At 40.4% G+C, this 19816-nt stretch overlaps 1 protein-coding gene across 1 annotated transcript in view; it reads left to right on the top strand.

Moving 5' to 3' along the window:
- Positions 1 to 2743: 2743 nt before the first annotated feature.
- Positions 2744 to 19816, top strand: part of rev3l (REV3 like, DNA directed polymerase zeta catalytic subunit) — a 47381-nt gene continuing 30308 nt past the window's right edge. The window contains exons 1-7 of the mRNA XM_007259896.3: positions 2744 to 4583; positions 13825 to 14014; positions 15511 to 15585; positions 15718 to 15878; positions 16937 to 17051; positions 17419 to 17513; positions 19389 to 19493. Coding sequence (XP_007259958.3) covers positions 4445 to 4583; positions 13825 to 14014; positions 15511 to 15585; positions 15718 to 15878; positions 16937 to 17051; positions 17419 to 17513; positions 19389 to 19493 — 880 coding nt within the window. The 5' untranslated portion in view covers positions 2744 to 4444. The remainder of the gene's footprint in view (positions 4584 to 13824; positions 14015 to 15510; positions 15586 to 15717; positions 15879 to 16936; positions 17052 to 17418; positions 17514 to 19388; positions 19494 to 19816) is intronic.

The raw sequence follows: 19816 nt of genomic DNA on the forward strand, positions 1-19816 counted from the left end.
CTTTGGACAAAAGCGTCTGCCAAATGTAATGTAATGTAATGTAATGTAATGTAATAATTAAAAGCATGAGGTACCCATTGTTATCCGAGTTGATTGAGACTTTATTTTAGGTGGGACAATAGAACCAGTTAGAAATGGAGGATATGGGCTCTTTAAAAAGAACTGAGGAATTTTAAGGGATCTGTCCTTGAGATTGTTTTGAGTTATGTTGTAGTAAACACACACAGACGCACACACACACACACACACCGAGACGCACACTGCAGTCTACCTCCCCCATACGACTGTGTGCAGGATATTTGAGGGAATGTTAATAAATCGCGTGGACCTGAAGCGGAACTGCTGTGTGTTTATCAGTGAAGTGTGTAAATGATTAATGGCGGTAAACTGGGACAGGGCGCAGATAAGGACGAGTGTGTTTACTTTTCTCACAGAACAGCTTAAACAGACCTTAAAGAACAGCACCACTTTCCATCCTAATCAACATCTCTATCAACACACTTCCTTTAATTCCTTCAATAGAAACCTGTGGCCAGATGTTATAAATGGAACTATGGTGTTTATTAATGGATATTAATGTAATTAGGTCTGTACAACAAATGGACCTCACGGAATTATTTTTTAATGAATTTATGGGGAACTCTCTTAATTAATCAGGTGTGTTTTGGGCGTAACGTGACCTAAACCCAACGGCATTTCACTTTAAGAGGCAGGTGTGCTCTGACTTTGGCACATTGCTATTTCAGGGGTGCATCTGTTCTTGGGTTTGTGCACTGCTGCATTTCCACGTGTGTGAAACAAGTGGCGGTGTATGCCTGTTGATAATTCACTGCCAAGATAGCAACGAAGGTGCTTACACACCGAACGCGGTAGGTGCGACGTGGTACACTGACGCCCATAGGATTCAATTATTTCTAGAGCGGTAGAGCGGTGCGTCGCTGCCGCGGAGCAGAGCGGAACATGGCGCGTTTCCCCGCCCATAACCATGCCTCTACCACATTGCCGCTCACCGCTTTCAATATGGTTCAACTTTGACCTCATGGCAAGCAGTACCGCAGCAGAAAACGCGTGACCTGAACTCACGTGACCAGAGAAAAACTGTAGTCCAAACAACAATAAACACGAGCGAGAGAATAATATTAACGATTAGTGAACACCCTCAGCTGTACATCACTTTCCTGCACTCAAATAGAGAGAACAGGAGGAAGAGAAGAATCAAATCTTTTTTCTGAATGTGAGAGACAGATACAGATCTACAGAGGCTGTAGGGACTCAAAACTACAAATCACCGGTCACAGGAGTGACGGGTTTTAGAAAACTTCGCCTTCAATCTGCAGGAGCCGCTCAGCTTTAGCAGCAGCACAGCGCAAATACAAATGGCCAGCATCCAGCAGAGCGGCAGCACAGCGGAATGCAGTCGGTGGTTCACCTGTGTTTTCCATTGACCAGATAGCAATATGCCAGCAATTTACCTAAACACATCTCACTTCCAGACCACCGCACCCATCAGTGTAGGTATATTTTCAGGTGTTGTTGCTATTTAAACCGTAAAAATTGACTGTTGATGGAGTGTATATAGCAATGAGCATCACAAAGAGACTTGTGCAGAGTGTAAGAGTAAATAAATCTGATCATTTATTTCTAGCAGCCTTTGGGCCCAACAGGAGAACCTCTGCTTGTTACTATTTAACAGGAGAAAGTTGTGTAATATCCAGGAATTTACATCTATTAAACAATACTCGATTTTCTTTAGTTAATAATGTTTATAGAACATCATACTAAATATTAATTTTATTAAAATCTTGTATGATACTGTCATTATACCTTTATTCTACAATATATATGGTAATGTACTATAACGTCATTCTGAATGTCAACGTTATTATTTAATCACGTATCAAATAAATGTTGATGAATATGACTACTATATATGAAAGCTGTAAACTGGAGAATGATCACTGAATTAAATCCTTTGTTCTTCTGAATGATCACTAGAGGGCATCCTTGTTTACTTTATTTGTTCCAAGAACCCTCCGCCCATTTTTCTTCTCTGACCAATTAGGAATCCACTGCCATTCTTGTAATCCAATCAGATGTGAAACAACAAAGTAAATCCCGTTTAATTAAATAGCTAAGTCTAAATTGTATAATTTGTAAAATAGGAGGAGAGCTATTGTTTATTCCCATTAAACAGTGAGCCATGAACTTTGAGCTTTTCAGCAGGAGAAATCCTGCTGTGTAATAAACCCGCCAGATCAGAGAGAAAATCTGAGCAATAAACTAAATACCTACTGAGGAACATGTGGGCGGGACATATGGGGCAAAAATTAGCATACTCATTTACATTCCTCTTTCAGATAGATAGAGAGATATGTAAGATATGCGGGACAGTCTCTCAGTGCAACAGTCCTGCACAAATCACGAGCTGCGATCCACGAGACGTATAATTATAATTATATATAATTTATAAACACGGTAACATGTAATCGCAAAACAAACTCAGATAAAAAAAAGAATTATTATGCAGGACTCCTCGTGGCGACCAATCACACTGCTGCAATGCAAATTAGCACGCCATGGTGCTTATACTATCCAATCACACAGCTGGCATGCAAATTAGCGCACAGTGCTCTGGGAGCTCTGTTGGGACATCATCCAATCACAGGCTGAATATGCTAATCATATTCTAATGAGCCCCTTCGTCTCTTGCCTGCGAGGGCGGGGCTTCGAGGGGCCGCGCTGTGATCGTATTACAGGCGGGGAAAGAGAGAGGGAGACACGGTGCGGCGAGGCGCGAGAGCCGGGGACAGAAAGCCCGGACACCCGGGGGCTTGAGCTGAGGCGAGCCCGCGCAGGGACACTGGATTAAAGCCCCGCGAAATACGGAGGATGTTCACCGGGAGCCCCGCGGACTGTTTCGGCGTCGACACGAGAGCGAGACAGCGCCGCATTAAGGAGCTTTTCTCCGAGGAGAGCGAGATTTCGGATTAGCCCGCTGGCTAACCTAGCTTTAGCTGCCGCGCTGGATTCCTATGGGCAGCAGGCTAAGCTAAGCTAACCCAGGCTGCTACCTCCCCGCCGTGTGTTCGGGGGAATAAAGCAGAAGGGAGGGCTGTCATGTCGGTTTTGAGGACACGCGAGGCTCGGGAGGGCCGGTTTGGTGTAAATATTTAGCGGTCAGTGCGAGTGAAAGCGTTTTTGTTTGTTTGCTGCTGCAGCTGTGGGACCTCAGCCAGAGCAGCGCCTCCACCGCCGCCGCTACAAAATCACATTTCAGCCAGAGCTGATCAACAGCACAGCGCTCCCACTCTGTCCCGAGAACACCACAGGACTCCTGAAACCTTCAGACAACACTCCAGAGGATTTCTAACAGAGCCAGAACAGCGGAGGACCTCTAAAACAACACAGCCGAGGACTTCCCACAACACTCAGCGCTCCAGAGGACGCCGCTCAGTATCACCCACAACTCAGGATTTCGAGGATTTCCTGCGGTGCTGCTTTTGCTTTTAAAGCCAGTCTCCTGCCAACCAAACTGCCTCATTTCTCTCTGAATGCTGTTGCTCTTCTCTGCTCGCTGGCTGGCCGCCCAAGTCCTGCCAGCTTAGTACAACAGCACACAACTACACAACAGCAGATCCAATAGCATAGATTTGATTTGACAACTTCAACACACATCTACTGCCAATATAAACAGATCCCCATCTCTCAACTGTTGCACTTCTAACAGGACAACACAGAAAACAAGAAAACGGCTTTAACAACAGCTACTAAATAAACAACAGTGTTTAGTGTTCACCACTAATATTTACACAGCTAGTACAGAATGCAACGTAAACAACACTGCGACTGCAATGTAAACGCAACAGTAGATCATTTAACACCATCTATGCCAACATCTGCAGTGTGTGTACGTACCATCAATGTCAGTCAATCTCTATCTCATCCACAACAGCAGCAGCAGCAGCGCAAACACTAAATCAGACACATCTGCAACTTTAGCATCTGCAGCGTAAATACGATCTACATCACACTAGCAGCTACAGTGTTAATAACACCTGCTAGGTGTTAAGGTCAGCATATACAGACTAAACATCAACTTCAGCTTCTACAGACTTAACAATATCTGCAAAGTCAGCATCTACAATGTAAATACAGTCTTCAACCTCAGCAGCTACAGCATAAACAACCACAGAGCAACATCATCTACAGTCTCATCACTATCTACATCAGTGCCTACAAGGAAAACAGCTTCTTCTATTACTTATCTTCTATAACATCAGACTCTACAGTGTAAACAGCAGCATCTCCACCATAAGCACCATCTACAATATAAACGAGAACAACAAAAACAGCATAAAAAGCATCTACAACGTGAACAACAGCAAATTCAGCCGAAGCATTGGTGTGTGTGTGAGTGTGTATCCCACACTGATCCTCCGGCAGCATGTTCTCTGTGCGGATTGTTTGTGCGGATTACTACATGGCCAGCCCCTTGGCGGGACTGGACGTGTGTTACTCTGAGTTTAGGGAGAGCGAGGTGAAGAGGGTGCCAGTGGTCCGGATCTTCGGCTCCACACCTGCAGGTATGTGTGCTTTAGTTTAGTAACACAGTAATATGCATTGAATGTGATGTTTTAACAACTTAGAAATCCCACAACAGGACTTTAGGGAAACTCAGGTAGGTATGAACTCAGATCTGTGCAAAAGGAGGAGGGGTCAGGGATGCCATGCAGGGAGACACATTGTACTGAAGTCCTCTGGCTATTTAAAGAAGCCCAAAGGTTTATGGGTTTGTATGATTAACATTAGCTGGTCTCCTGTTTGCAACACACGCTGTTGCTGGTTTGTTCATGTTTGTGCACGTTCGTGTAGGAATTCTAATTGTCCTGATTTCTGTTTTGTCTTCCTCTTTACACAATAAAACTACTGTAATAAGTATTTGTTTATAGTTCTAACTTAGCAACTGAAACAAGTGAAGTTTTATTAGTGTTTTTTATTTGCAGATGTGCCAAAAAGGGGAGCAAACACTATTTACAGCTATCAAATGGATTTTATTTTCAAGGGATTAAACTTGAATGAAATTAAATTAATACACTGTCTGGCCAAAAAAAGGTCACACTAATATTTTGTTCACAGTCACTGTGGTATTGTTTCGATAAGTTACTGCAATGTCACAAGGTTTATTTTAATCCAGTGTTGCATTAATTTTTCACCAAGATCTTACATAAATGTTGGTCGATTCTGACCACTGTGCAAAGTCTTCTCCAGCACATCCCAAAGATTCTTAATGAAGTTAAGGTTTGGACTCTGTGGTGAACAATCCATGTGTAAAAACGATTATCTCATGCTCCCTGAGTGTCATCAGGGAAGAAAAAAAAAATCCATTGATGGAATAACCTGGTCTATATTCAGGTAGTCAGCTGATCTCATTCTTTCAGCACATACTGTTGCTGAACCTAGACCTGACCAACTGCAACAACCCCACATCATTGGCTTAGTTAAATCCAGGTGGTGATTTTTAGGCCAGGCAGCATATAAAGGTATGCTACTTTTTAAAGAACAACAAGTAGCTCCTTTAAAACCTCACGAGCAGCTTTTGTAGCAAACAAGGTGCAAAAATAACCTCCTTACAACAGGTAAAATATGAACATCACTTCCTTATAAAAGTTCTTTACATGTTTCTGACCAAAGTACATTCTACTGAGATTCTCTCTGGAGAATTTAAAAGGTTTAAAAGGTTATTTAGCATTATTAAGCCATGCAGTAAAACACCATCTATTGTAAACAGGAAGTCTTATATGAGCAAATGTTCAGGGTAGCCCACTTTTAGAAGGGGGTTGCTGACAAGACCCTAAACATGTTCAAATGTAGGGGTCTGCCAAAATAAAAAAATTTGGCCATTTTTATTCCATGTTTACATTTAAATGAGACATTTTTTACAATTTAATAAATTACATAACCTAAATGTGTTTTTGCCTGGATTTTGAAAGAAAAGAAAATTACAAAACTACTGCTTAAAATGGTAGTTTACTTTATGCTTACATTTGTAAGGTCCCAAGCAGACATGTCAACAAATTACAGTAGATATAGTTATATATATAGCAGTATTATTCCAGTCTTAAATTCCAGTGCTGTTTAGCAAGTTCACTTAGCAATGCAATTTTAGTCATACATTTACCTCATCAGTGTTACTTAAATTTACACAGAGAAAGGAAGCTATATCTTTGGTAAACAAACAGATGCTGCTAATAAACACAGGGCATGGTCTGAGACAAGGGGATATGTGCTATAGTTTGTGCATATATGTGATAGAAATGTCACAATGCATTTAATACTGCAATGAAAGAGAGCTCTGTATTCTGAGCATTGCCCCAAGGGGTGCCACAGTAACGGCCAAGTTGTCTTGCCGAGTAGCATCCCAGCGCATTCGGAGGCAAGCGAAGTGCCTCGGTTCTAATGCCTCAGCTCACAGGTGCCTTGTGCTGATCAACATCACCCTTTGAAGTGATGATGGCGCTCTCTTCCCTCTACCCAGCCAGAGAGAGCAAGGCCAATTGTGCCCTCTCAGGGCTCCGGTAGCCGATGGCAAACTATTCAAACAGGCAATCTCCTGATTATAGTGGCAGCGCTTAGCCCGCTGGACAACTTGGAGCCCCCTTTCTCTTCTGTTACATCACAGAAGGCTAATCTGAAGTTAAATACCCTTCATATGCTGCCAAAGTTTGGATTGATTTTGATGATTTTTCATGTTGCTTTGACAACAAACCACTTAAATGTGATGCACTCATAATTATTTTGCACAGGCGCTGTGTTATCATGTCTGGCTCTGAATAGCAGTGTTATCGTACTTCCACCTGCCCTATTTAACATGGTGCTCACGTTTTTCAGACTCCCTTAAAGAGCTGTTCTGGGCTTTAGCACAACCAACAGGAGCACAGCTAACATGTTTGGATGTCCCCTCCAGCACAGACTAAAGCCTAGAGTTTATTGGGATACTGTGTTGCAAAAAGGTTAAAACCCTTGTGTGATCCTGCATCCCTCCCGCAGCATAGCTGCTATTTACAACTTCTCATATCTCTGAACAGACAAAATAAAATAATTACACTAACTGATTTGCTATCTGGAGGAGAAAATCTTATTAGCAATTGATTGTACAATAAATAGACCTGATCTCAACCATATGTGATAGTCTTAATATCGTCTATTGTGTTTAATTGTATTTGTTTCACACAGGTAGGAAGTATTATTTATGTGTAAACTCAGCATTATTCCACTTTCAAATAGAATCCACAATGTGGTGTGCTGAGTGGTTCGGGTGACTCTTCTTTTTAGCTCTGTGAAGAGGTGTATTTTTGTGTTTTCTAGAATAGTAAGAAAAGTATGTCATCATGTTCTAAACCCCAGTAATCTATTAAACATTAGGATGAGTCTGAAAAGACAAGTTGAGACATGTTTTAGGTGTGTTTACAGAAATGAAATTGGCGACTGTGCAAGTCCAGTGTTTGTTAGCAACATTAGCTTATCATGTCCTATTATAAAGGACTGATCACACATCATATGCTAAACACATCTTGGCTGGTCGCTTGTAGCAGAGATCAATCATGTTATTTTGATTTTTTCAACTGTGTGTACTCCACAGAACCTAATTAATGCGCTCCATAATTAATTAAAACTTTAATTACATTAATGTAATGTAATTAATAAAGTTTAATTATTGCTTTACATAGCTAAATGTTCCTTGGGATGGGTGGATGCAGCTGGACGGTGGGACAGAGAGCTTGGTGCTTGAGTGTTTATCTCTTGAGCCGTCCTCCCTTGTCCCAAAGCTCACTTATCGCTCTGTTTACACTCAGAAGAAAGTGTTTTTCCACTCATAAACAGGCACACAGCCGGGATAATCCATCAGGACCAGACTGAAGCTGTGTTTTGGCTGGAAATCAGAGAATCAGACACAAAACTGGTCAATCAGCCGAAAGATATTTGATATCTTTTCACTGTTATACTGAAGATAGTGGGCTAATGTAGCTAAACGGTAATGAAACATAGTACCAAAACCAGTTGACAGCGGAGCTATAAGGCTATTGTAGCCAACATGTAATGTAAACGTATACCCCACCAATTAGCACAGCAGTGACGAGGCAAATAGCTAATCAATAATGAACCCTATTAGCCCAATAGTTATCACTGGAACTACAATACTAATGTATGTAACTAATAATGTAAGCTTATAATTCACCAGTTAGCACTGGAGCCACAAAGCTAACATACCAACCATTACAAGGCTAATTTTGCTAACATGTAATGTAAGCTTATACACAGCCTATTGGTAACCTATTGCTACAAAGCTAATGTACCAAACAAGTAATGGAATCAAATTCAACATCAATTAGCACCAGAGCAACAGGGCTAATGTTGCTAACATGATGAAAGCTTATATCCCTCCAGTTAGCACCAGAGCTACAGGGCTAATGTTGCTAACATGATGAAAGCTTATATCCCTCCAGTTAGCACCAGAGCTACGAGGCCAATGTAGCTAATATGTAACGTAAGCCTTTATCACACCAAGTAACACTAATGCTACAAGACTAAGTTCCTAACTTGTATGATAAGCTTATAGCTCACCACTTAGCACCAGGTTTACAAGGCTGATGTAGAAAACGTAATGTCAACTTTTAGCCCAAAGCTAACGTAGGCCTTCCCATTTAGCCCATTGCAGTTAAGGAGCTCAGGAGGGAGTACAAAGAGAGAGCAAATAGGCTCTTTAATGATGAGCTGTGAGGCACACTGCAGTGTGTGTGTGTGTGTGTGTGTGTACACAAGCTGAGCACTGCCAGTCACTCGAGCAGGACAGTGAATTCAGGTCAGGCAGCTGTGTCTTAAATCCTTAAATGAACTGAGAGAGTGAGGGAGAGAAAGAGAGAGAAAGAGAGAGAGTGGCTGTTTTAGATTTTGTTAGACATGTGTTTCTCCCTCAGAGCAGAATGGCGTCTGCATGTGGGACGAGTTACAGCCCAACACTGTAAACACACACACACACACACACACACACACACACGCTCTAGCTCTAGCATCCACCCCCCCCCCCCCCTTCCCACTTTCCTCTCTCTACCCCCCTCTTTGGGTTGCACTGTCACACTGACCTGCTCTGCCTTTATTGATGACAGGAGTGTGTGTGTGTGTGAAAGCAGGACGCCCCAGGGCCGGAAAATCCCTTTAGCAGAGCCTTTTGCACGTGTGTGTGTGTGTGTGTGTGTGTGTGTGTGTGTGTGTGTGTGTGTGTGTGTGGGTGTGTGTGTGTGTGGGTGTGTGTGTGGGTGTGTGTGTGGGTGTGTGTGTGGGTGTGTGTGTGGGTGTGTGTGTGGGTGTGTGTGTGTGTGGGTGTGTGTGTGTGTGGGTGTGTGGGTAGTTACTGTTTTACCAGCTCTCTCTGAAGAATGGTATGGGATTAGAGGCCATTAGTCTATTAGAGGAAGGAGGGAGGGGGGGGGGGGCATTTGTGGGAGGAGTATAAATCAGGAATCAGTCAGTTATTGATTAACCAAGAATGCCAATTTTTTTGCAATACAATTGTTTGAATCTCCCAAACAGCACTATGTCAGTCTCATTGGGGATACACTTCAAATGGTTTTGGGATGTCTGCTTGTTTGTTTATGTAGATTAATGTGTGAGAGTGTGTTCTCTCTCTCTCTCTCTCTCTCTCCACTGTAGAAGGAGTGTGAGGGTCTGATTTCTGTGTGTGCAACAGAGAAAGAGAGAAAAAGATTGTTCAGAAAATAGAATTTGGAATGCCGACTCACTCACTCACACTCACAGGGGTAATCCTGCAGTGGTTCTTTGACACTGCAGTAATTTGGGAGAATTGGTGGGTGGGAGTGTGGGGTGGGTGGGGGATAGGGGGTTGTTTGATGTTTGGGTGCCCCACCGCTGTGGAATTTATTCTCCATTAGCAGCTTTGACCCTTTCTCTCTTGCTTCTACTTTCGCTCTTTATTTGTGTGTCTCTTTTACTGTTGTTATATCTCTATATCTAGTTGTCTCTTTATCTCTCTCCCTCATCCTTAAGAGTGAGATTTGCTGAGAAACACTTAACTATATAAACACTAATAAACTACTACCATTTATCCATCCCCTGCCAAACTGCTAGTGTAGTGGTGCTTAAAAGTTTGTGAACCCCTTAGAATTTTCTTTATTTCTGCAGTAATATGACCTAAAACATCATCAGATTTTCACAAAAGTCGTAAAAGAAAATAAAGAGAACCTAGTTAAGCGAATGAGAAAAAGTTATACTTGGTCATTTATTTATTGGGAAAAACTATCCAATATTGCATATTTGTGAGGGGCAAACTAATGTTATTTTCAGTATTTGGTGTGAATCCCACCAACCCACCCCTAACAACTGCAAAACTAAACGTTTCCAGTAACTGTTGATCAGTCCTGCACATTTTAGCCATTTTCTGTACAGAACAGCTTCAGCTCTTTAGGATTTAGGACTTTAAGATATTTAGATATTCCAGAGCATAAACTTTATTCTTCTTGGACCATTCTATGTAGAATGACTTGTGTGTTTATGGTCACTGTCTTGCTGCAGGACCCATCTTCTTTAGAGATTCAAATGTCCTGGCATTACTTTAGAATTCTCTGATATAATTCAGAATTCATTGTTCCATAGATGGAGCAAAACAGGCCCAAACCATGATACTACCTTCATCATGTTTTACAGATGGGATAAGGTTCTTGTGCTGGAATACAGTGTTTTCCTTTTTCCAAACATTTAACACATTACACATACAAACATTTATGTAGTAGCTTTCTGGCTTATCCACATGATCTTCAGCAAACTGCAGACGAGCAGTAAGGTTCTTTTTGGAGAGTAGTGGCTTTTTCCTTGCAACCCTGTCATGCACCCCATTGTTCAGTTTTCTCCTGAAAATTAACATTAGCCAATGTAAGAGAGGCCTTCAGTTGAGTTGAGTTGAAATTACCCTGGGGATTTTTGTGATCTCGTCGACTGTTACACTCCTTGCTCTTGGTTATGCCCTGTCGTCAGTATCGTCACGTAATACACTCTTTGCAGCTAATGCAGAATAGAGAGCTCTGGTCTAAGTCCGTTCTGACATACACCAGTTATATCAACACACTTACCAGAGATTCAACTCCAAGATTAAAATATTTAACTCCAACTAAAAAGTTCTGCTCATCATTAATCAATAAATCGAGAGTGAAACTAAACCCACTGTTCATTTCTGCATTCACCCTGGTTCAGTTTAAAATTAGATTCAAATTAAAACATTGAATAAAAATGCAACATATAAAATTAAACAGCAACATTATTTCAATCAGTATTTATTCAGGTTATTATCAGTGAGGACTGTCAGCAGTGTGTGTTGGTTAGTAGTTTAGTATAGAAATACGGTGCTGTCTCTGTGTTAGCTGTGTGCTTCAGAGTGCTGCTAATGGACTTTGAGTTGGAAACATGCTGTTTTTTTTTTTATTCAAAAATGAAGCTTAGTAAGCCTGGTTTCTTGATTATGTCTGTTCAGAGATGTGAAGAGGTGTTGATTTATAAAGAAACTCTCTGCTTGACAATGAGAATTCAGACATGTTTGATATGTAAAATCTGCAGACTAGCACCAACTAGCACACATTCAGCCAAACAACAATCACATGGTGTTGGCCTCCAGAATGGTTAATAACTATATTTGGTGGCCTCTATCACCTCCTATAGGTGGGAGGGAATTTAAAATTTTAAGCCCACATTTGTGACAGCAGGTATGTCGAATGTCTTTCTTAAGCAGTCTATTTCTCTCTCTTTCCTTCTGTTACTGTCCCTCTGGTGCTCTATTTTCTCTCTGTTTCTCACTGTCTTTCAATCATGTTTTCTTTTTCACTCTTTATTTCAGTATCTCTCTCTCTCTCTCTCTCCCTCCCTCCATTTCTGTCTCTCTCTCTCTTTCCATTTCTTTCTCCCTGTCTCTCACTCTGTCAAAGTGTTGTGCAAGTCCCTAGCGCCCATCATCAGCATGGTTGCCTAGCAACAGCTGCAGCTCGTGTGTTGCCGGAATGCGTCTGAGTGAGCACGTGCAGCCTTACTCTCTCTGTGTGTGTGTGTGTGTGTGAAGCAGTGTGTGTGTGTGAGGCAGTGTGTGTGTGTGAAGCAGTGTGTGTGTATGTGAAGCAGGAGGAGAGAGTGTATAATTAGAAGATTTATTAAGTAATGCACAGGCTTCATGATTACATCTCAATATTCTAATCACTCACGTTACTGTGTGTGTGTGTGTGTGTGTGTGTGTGTGTGTGTGTGTGAGTGTGAGGATGTAATGTTGTGTTATTGTTATAGAGATGCATTATTGACATGAGTAACAAAAAATAATTCTATACTTTAATATTTCTGTAATATTTGGTGTAACTGAGTGATTCTGTAGATTTTGCTTGGATTTACAGTCACAGAGTTGGAATGAATCAGGAATCAGAACAGTTCTGTGACTGAAGAATATAAGCAATAAAAATATGTATTTTTTTATTTGTGTATTTTAATTATTTATTATTTTATCTCTAAACGGAATTTTAATTGTCCACAACAATTTGCTGTAAGAATTGATAATTGATTGTATTGTTTCTAATGATCAATATTACATTATGTCTATGACACACACACACACACACACACGTGTGTAATGTAGTTTGTAGTGAGTTATTATGCACTGTACACTGTAAGTGTAGAGACAGTAATATGCAAATTAACTTTTAATCAATCACTATCTCTCTCTCTATCTCTCTATCTCTGTGTTGTGTGTGTGTGTGTGTGTGTGTGTGTGTGTTGAGCGCAGCGCACCGCACCATCACCACAGCAACATCCTGCGTGTTCTCCCGCTCGCCCAATCAGAGCTGTGTCTGTGTGTGTGTGTGTGTGTGGCTGGTTGGCTCAGATTCGTTTTTGTTAACTACAGAGTCTCTCTCTCTCTCTCCCTCTCTCTCTCTGTTTCTCTCCTTCTTTCTCTCTCTCCCTCTCTCTCTCTGTTTCTCTCCTTCTTTCTCTCTCTCTCTCTCTCTCTCTCTCTCTCTCTCTCTCTCTCTCTCTCTCTCTCTCTCTCTCTCTCTCTCTCTTCTATGTCTAGCCAGTTTTGCAAAAAAATATTTGCAGTTATGAAATTTGTAAAGAATAAAAGGTCATGTTTCTATTTATTACAGTTCTGTGAAGAAAGTTTAGGTGACCTTGGCTGCTGTGATTAGGGAGCAGCTTTTATTTTTATCAAAATCTTCTTTATAGCTATTTGCAGTTTTGCTTACTGTTTACAGTTCAGAGATGTCAGGTAATATGAGCAGCGACCTGTGCAAGGAGTCCAGCAAAAAGAATGAAACAAATAAAGCAGTACATTGTGTTACCAGCAGCGCATAGATGGATAGAACTGTATTGGTCCCAAAGAAAATCGCAGATTTGCATAAAAGTTGATGCATCATTTGAGACACCCTTTTTCATCATCCTTTTTTCCAGTTTGGTTGTAGGACCTTATTCTAGTGTAAAAATTATTTAAGCATTTTCTTTTGGACTTTTGCTCTCCTAATCTCTCTCTATCATACGTGAGACAGTGGTCATTTAGCAAGCTGCCACTGTTGGGCCTTTGAGAAACCCATACTCCATTGTCACTGCTTGGCGGGGTGCCACAGCAATGGCCCACCGCTCGGGGCCTGTGTGCTCAGTGTTTTACTGTGCATCACTGTGTGGAGGCCTGTTGCGATAATTACATTATATTACGTATTACCAACATCACCAAACAATACTAAAGGCTAGACTCTCACACTTACATCTCTCTCATTCTGTCTGTAGGTCAGAAGACGTGTCTTCATCTGCACGGTGTATTACCGTATATCTACGTTCCATACGATGGGTTTGGGCAACAGCCGGAGCGTTACCTGCGGCAGGTGGCGTACAGCATCGACAGAGCGATCAATATCAGCCTGGGAAACCCTTCCTCCTCCAATCAGCATGTCCATAAGATCACTGTGGTGTCTGGCATGTATGTAAACTCTAAAGTACTAGTTAGTGGTTATTTAATAAGTATTCTATCTGCGCTGTCTGAGTCTAAATGTTGCAGAATGCTTATGTGCCTTTAGTAGAACATGTTCTAATGTATGTGAAAGTATTTAATCTTCAATATTTAGTTGAATATTTAAAGGAGAAATCCGGTGTGAAATGGACTTGGGGTGTTGTAAAACATGATGTGAACTTTTGTTAAATAGATCACCTCCATTCACCCCCAGCATTCAGAAATAGAGCGCTTTTGGTAGATGCTGCATGATATATAATTTAAGCATTGTCATCAAGATGTGCGCATGCACAATTGTCACATCGCAGGATGTGCAATTTCACTTAAGGCAATTAAATCAAACATGTCATGTTGCAATTTTTTGACACAAGAAGTAGATGCACAGCATTGTCTCTGTGTCTGTGTAAGTGACAGGCTGCTGCTGCCTGAGAAGCGCAAGGGGGTGGGGCAGGAGTAAACACTGCATGGCCACCATCCACATGGTTGGGCGTGTGCTTGTAAACGCACGTGTCGAAAGCTGTGCACCTCAGTTCAGCACAGTTTTGCGCAGAAATTTCCAGTTACAGCTGAATGTATGCTTTTAATCCTAGAAAACCACTCTTATTTACCTTTTAAAAAGCCATTTAAATGCCTGATTAAAGGGCTGATTACTGTTGTTTTGCTGTTTTCCTCGGATTTTGAGTGATCTGCGCCGACTCAGCTCTTAATTAGTCCGGACGTGAGACAGCGTGCGGGTGGGGGCGGGGCTGGTGACGTTGTGGGTCCTGCATTGTTCAATATCGCGATTTGCAGTATACTGTTGAAAAAAATAACATTTGCAATGTAAAATTGTTCCAATATCGTGCAGCCCTAATACACACAGTACCCTCCGCTAGTTCTCTGGGCACGGCCATCTTGAATTTAAGTCATGATAAATTGACTAATGAGCAGATATAGTTAGAATAGTTGAGACAGAGGGACAGATTGCAGAAATAATTTACACATTCATGGCAATCCTTGCAATATTTGCACCAAGTCCAGTCCAAAACTTGTATTCGTATACATGTGACTTATCAGCTGTAGTTTTTTTTCATGCCTGACAGTCAACTTATTGTTATTTCAATATGGTGGAATTTTACCAGTGAAGTGAGGACCACTTTCATTTTGTTAATGATGTAAAAGTAGGGATTTTTATGCATGGGCTTTGCTATGCTCCTATCATTGGTACTGTAAGCATGTTGGGATGTATTTCTGAATGCTGGGGCAGAACGGAGGTGGGCTGTTCAACAAAAGTTAACATGTTTCACTACAACCCAAGTCCATTTCACACCGGATTTCTCATTTAAGAAAAGAAAGCAAATGATACCAAATATGCTGACTCACAATACATGCATGTCGGCAAGTAATATATGAAAATCTTTCTCTTTCTCCTTCTCTCTCTCTGTCTGTCTGTCTCACTCTCGCTCTATTTCTTTCCCTCTCTCTAGGCCTTTCTATGGTTATCATGCTCAAGAGAAGCCCTTCATGAAGATCTATCTCTACAACCCACAGATGGTTAAAAGGTTGGCTTTGCAGATAATTTATATTGTTTTAATCAGGCAAGTACAAATAAGGTGCTTTAAATAAAGTGGCCAGTGTAAATTAATATATTTGAATGTGTGTGTGTGTGTGTGTGTGTGCACGTACGTGTGCAGAGTTTCTGAGCTGTTACAGGGTGGCGCTGTAATGAATAAGTGTTTCCAGCCGCATGAGGCGCACATCCCCTTCCTCCTTCAGCTCTTCATCGACTACAACTTGTATGGCATGAACCTCATCAGCCTGTCCGCAGTACGCTTCCGCAAACGCAAAACATCAGGTAACTCACACACACACACTCACACACACACACATACAAAAAACACAAAAACTACAACAAAGGCACATTGACATTTTTGTGAAACTAAAACAAAATTTAAAGTTAAAGTTTATTTATGAAATGTAAAAGATATAAATAATTAACATAATTTCTTCCTAAAGGGAGTTTCTAAATGGTTATGTGGTTATGCATCGGAAGGGCTCAAATCAAATCAGGATCAACTCTAACTCGCACCTCAATTGAGGCAGCTTACACATAACATACTGTAGCAGGATTTAACTTAACAGTTATCTATCTGTGGCCTCACTGTCCAGTGGAAGAGAATAAAGGTGTGTGTGTGTCTGTGTGTGTGAGAGAGGAGTTGTTTGATGTTGGGCAAGTTCGTAATCCTTTGGCACAGATTAAAGTGTGTGTGTGTGTGTGTGCGCGTGTGTGACATATTAATTCAGCATATTTCACTGGACCCCATTTTAAATGTATTATAATTGAATATGCATTTAATTTATTTACATTTAAACCACTTAAATTTATTGCAATTTATTTGGTCTGTTGTAGTTCAGTTTGTTTTATTTATTATAAGTTTATGTCATTTGTTTGTGAAATTAAGGCAAATTAACTTTTAACTTATTTAGATTCATTTCAATATATATATTTTTAATGCAGTATAGTTTCAGTTTACAACTTATGTTCAGAATAAAGTCCATTTTAATTTTGTTGTTTAGCTTATATCTTACACTGTAATTAAGTTAGCTGTGTCATTTCTGTAGTGTAACAGATTCCTGAAATAATAACAATATAATAACATAACAGTCTATATCTGTAATGTTCTAAATCTGAAATGATAACTTTCCTGGTCTGTGTAAAGCTGTCAGACCGTGTGTCTCTTTTTGTGTGGGTGGGGTGGATTTTTTTTTTTTTTGTTGGTTTAGGGGGGTGAGTGTGTTCACTCTGCTGTGAGTAAAGAACCAACCAAATCTCCTCAAAAGCAGCTAGAGTACAAAAGAAAGGAAACGGCATGGAGCACTTTGATAAAGTGTGTGTGTGTGTGTGTGTGTTAGAAGGAAACAGTGTGTTGGAAAGCAGAAGTCCGTGGAAAAGTTCCTGCACCTCCAAACTCAATGAGAGCACTCTGGGGGGAACCTATGCTCGGTGGGATGAGGATAATTTACCCAGGTGACATACGTGTACTCACACATACATACACCACACACACACCAAACTAGACACCCTGTTAAACCTTATAGTGCAGAAAATACAGTATGTTGCTGATAATAAAGGGGAGCTAGCAGCCCAAATACTATAAGCTTCTCTGAGTAGTACTCATTGGAGACTTACTTTCATTAGTTGTTGGTAACAAATATGTATATAATTGTAAATATACAAAACATCTTGGCAGTCTGACAGCCTTTCCTTATGTTTGCTTTTTAATAATTTATCAATATGTTGTTAAAATCACCATCTCAGTATTTTGTTTAATCTTTATACTTTTATTTCACTACATCATGTATATTTTATTCTTAAGAATGTTTGTGCGTTTCAGTTCTCTGGTGATAGAAGACGTGGCGAGGGTAAGTGTGTGTGAGCTGGAAGCTGACGCTGTTGCCGCTGACGTTCTGAACCGGCTGGAGATCGAGAGTAAGGATTATGTTATGTTTTTCTTTTCCATCCAGTACATAAGACAAACTGTGACATCAAACAGAAGAAAATAAATCATTAATTAAACAAAGTCCTGAGTCAGTACAGACTTCTTATTAAAGTCTCAAAGCGAGTCCTAAATCAGGGCAATCTACTCCCATCCGTGGTAGTGCAAGGATTTCACTGTCCCAGGTTTTTACAGACAGTCCTAATTCAGTACAGGCAGGTAATGAGCTCTTCAGAGTCCCAAAATAACTACAGATCTGTAATTGAGTCCCAGGTCAGTAATAAGCAGAGATGTATAGTAAAGAAAATAGAACTGTATTAAATGCTTTATCTGTATCTACTGTATCTGTATCAGTGTTTTTATTTACCATGAGTTCAATACTTTTACTCTGATCTGTTTTTTACGTGCTGCATTCTTGCTTGTTACAATTATAAAAATGTTTGGAATCATTCAAACACACATTAGCTCTGCAATATCAGAGCGGTAGATGTTTTGCACTGTCACCGGATTTGATGAAGCTGCTCATCATTGAGTGAATCAAGAGATCAAGCTGATCCTGTTCTACCTTTCACTTTGAGACATTTCCACTGTTTTCTGTAATAACTACATAACACAGTACTTCCAGTTCTACAGTAGTATATTTTAGAATAAACTACTTTCAATACCTAAAGGTCTCCTTCCACTAAAATCCACTTTTTCTCGTTCTTTGTGAAATACAGTAGGTGTCTCTGAGTTGTGTATATACATGCTGCTTATGAAACTCTTCCTTAAACTCCATTGTCTGCAGTAGCTAGCAAAAGAAAATGCTCAGAAAAATAAGTCGATCAGAAAAGGCTTGGCTTGGGGTCGCCCACAGACAGAACTAAACCAGGGCTTACAGCTCTCTTTGTGCAGCTTGTAGGGCTGTGCCATATCGTATCGTACACGATAATATCGTCAAAATGTTTAAATATCGTGAACGATATGCCCTAAAGTATCGTGCCATATCACCCACCCCATTTCCCATTATATGTCTACTAGAGACAGATTATCTCTGTCCAGTATCATTTATTTTACTTTAATCCTGTATATATGGAGATATATGGAGTACGTTACTAGTATCATGCCATTCTAAATCATTGACTTCTGTTACAAATCGGATAAAATTTTTTAATATCTCAGTTCGGGGGGTGCAATATCATATCGTATGTAATAATCTTTTTTTTTTTATTTAGTTGCAGTAGTGTATTCTTAAAATATATATTTTAAATTCAGTGTTTTGTCATATCACCAAGAGTATCGGTATCGCGAAAATACCATGAAATATCGTGATATTATTTTAGGGCCATATCGCCCACCCCTAGCAGCTTGTTAGTGTTAGCTATCTTGTGTAAGTTACTATAAGTTTAAATCGGATCTCCAGTGACTCTGCATTTTACAGAGGCCTTAAATATACACCAGGAAAGCACGGATTGACAGGGTAGCATAATTCGATAGAACACCGGTTAGACATTTTAAAATGAATGAAAAAACAATGGAATGAGACCTTTAAGTACAAAACATGTTCAATACTTTAATACTTCTACTTAAGTGTGGAGCTCCAAACTTCAACACTCAAACTTCTACTCAAGTCACTTTTCTGATAGAGCACTTGTACTTTTACTCAAGCCTGGACCGCTAATTTTTTTTAATACATGTCTGGTTATAGGCAAGTGTGCTGCTAATTAATATTTAAGTATCACTTTTTCCTCAACACTTCATTTACGGTTACATTCTGGACTAAATTGTTTTGTTTGGTAGCCAACATTTTGAAAATGTGAGTTATTATAATCTTATACTACAGTCTAATTAAATTTTTTGTGTGTGTCTGTGTGTGTGTGCGCGCGCAGATCAGATTGGCAGGAATCCAGGTCTGCAGGCGATCTGGGAGGACGAGAAGCAGAGAAGAAGAGAGAGAAATGAGAGTTCACAGATTGACACTCCTCAGTCGCAGGGTGAGTGTTAGAATTGGTTATGTCAAAGTATCTGTGTTTAAAGCTGCCCTGTTCACTTTCCCTACTGGTGAAAATATAGATTACTGTATAGAGCACTATTCTGGGAAACAGACAAGACATGAAATGGTAGTGAATGAATTTGGAAACGTTGTGTGTGCTTGAACTCATTGCTGTGCGACTCCAAAGTGCCTTTTGTAAACATCTATGAATTTGGTGTTCATCAGAGAAACTGCGTACAAAGCTTTAAAACAAAACAATGCAATGGATTATGAGTATTTGAATCTGCTAGGGTACACTGTTTGTACACTATGTACCGTGGTACA

The sequence above is a fragment of the Astyanax mexicanus genome, chromosome 1 (assembly GCF_023375975.1).
Source record: "Astyanax mexicanus isolate ESR-SI-001 chromosome 1, AstMex3_surface, whole genome shotgun sequence".
In the NCBI taxonomy this organism is placed as follows: domain Eukaryota; kingdom Metazoa; phylum Chordata; class Actinopteri; order Characiformes; family Acestrorhamphidae; genus Astyanax; species Astyanax mexicanus.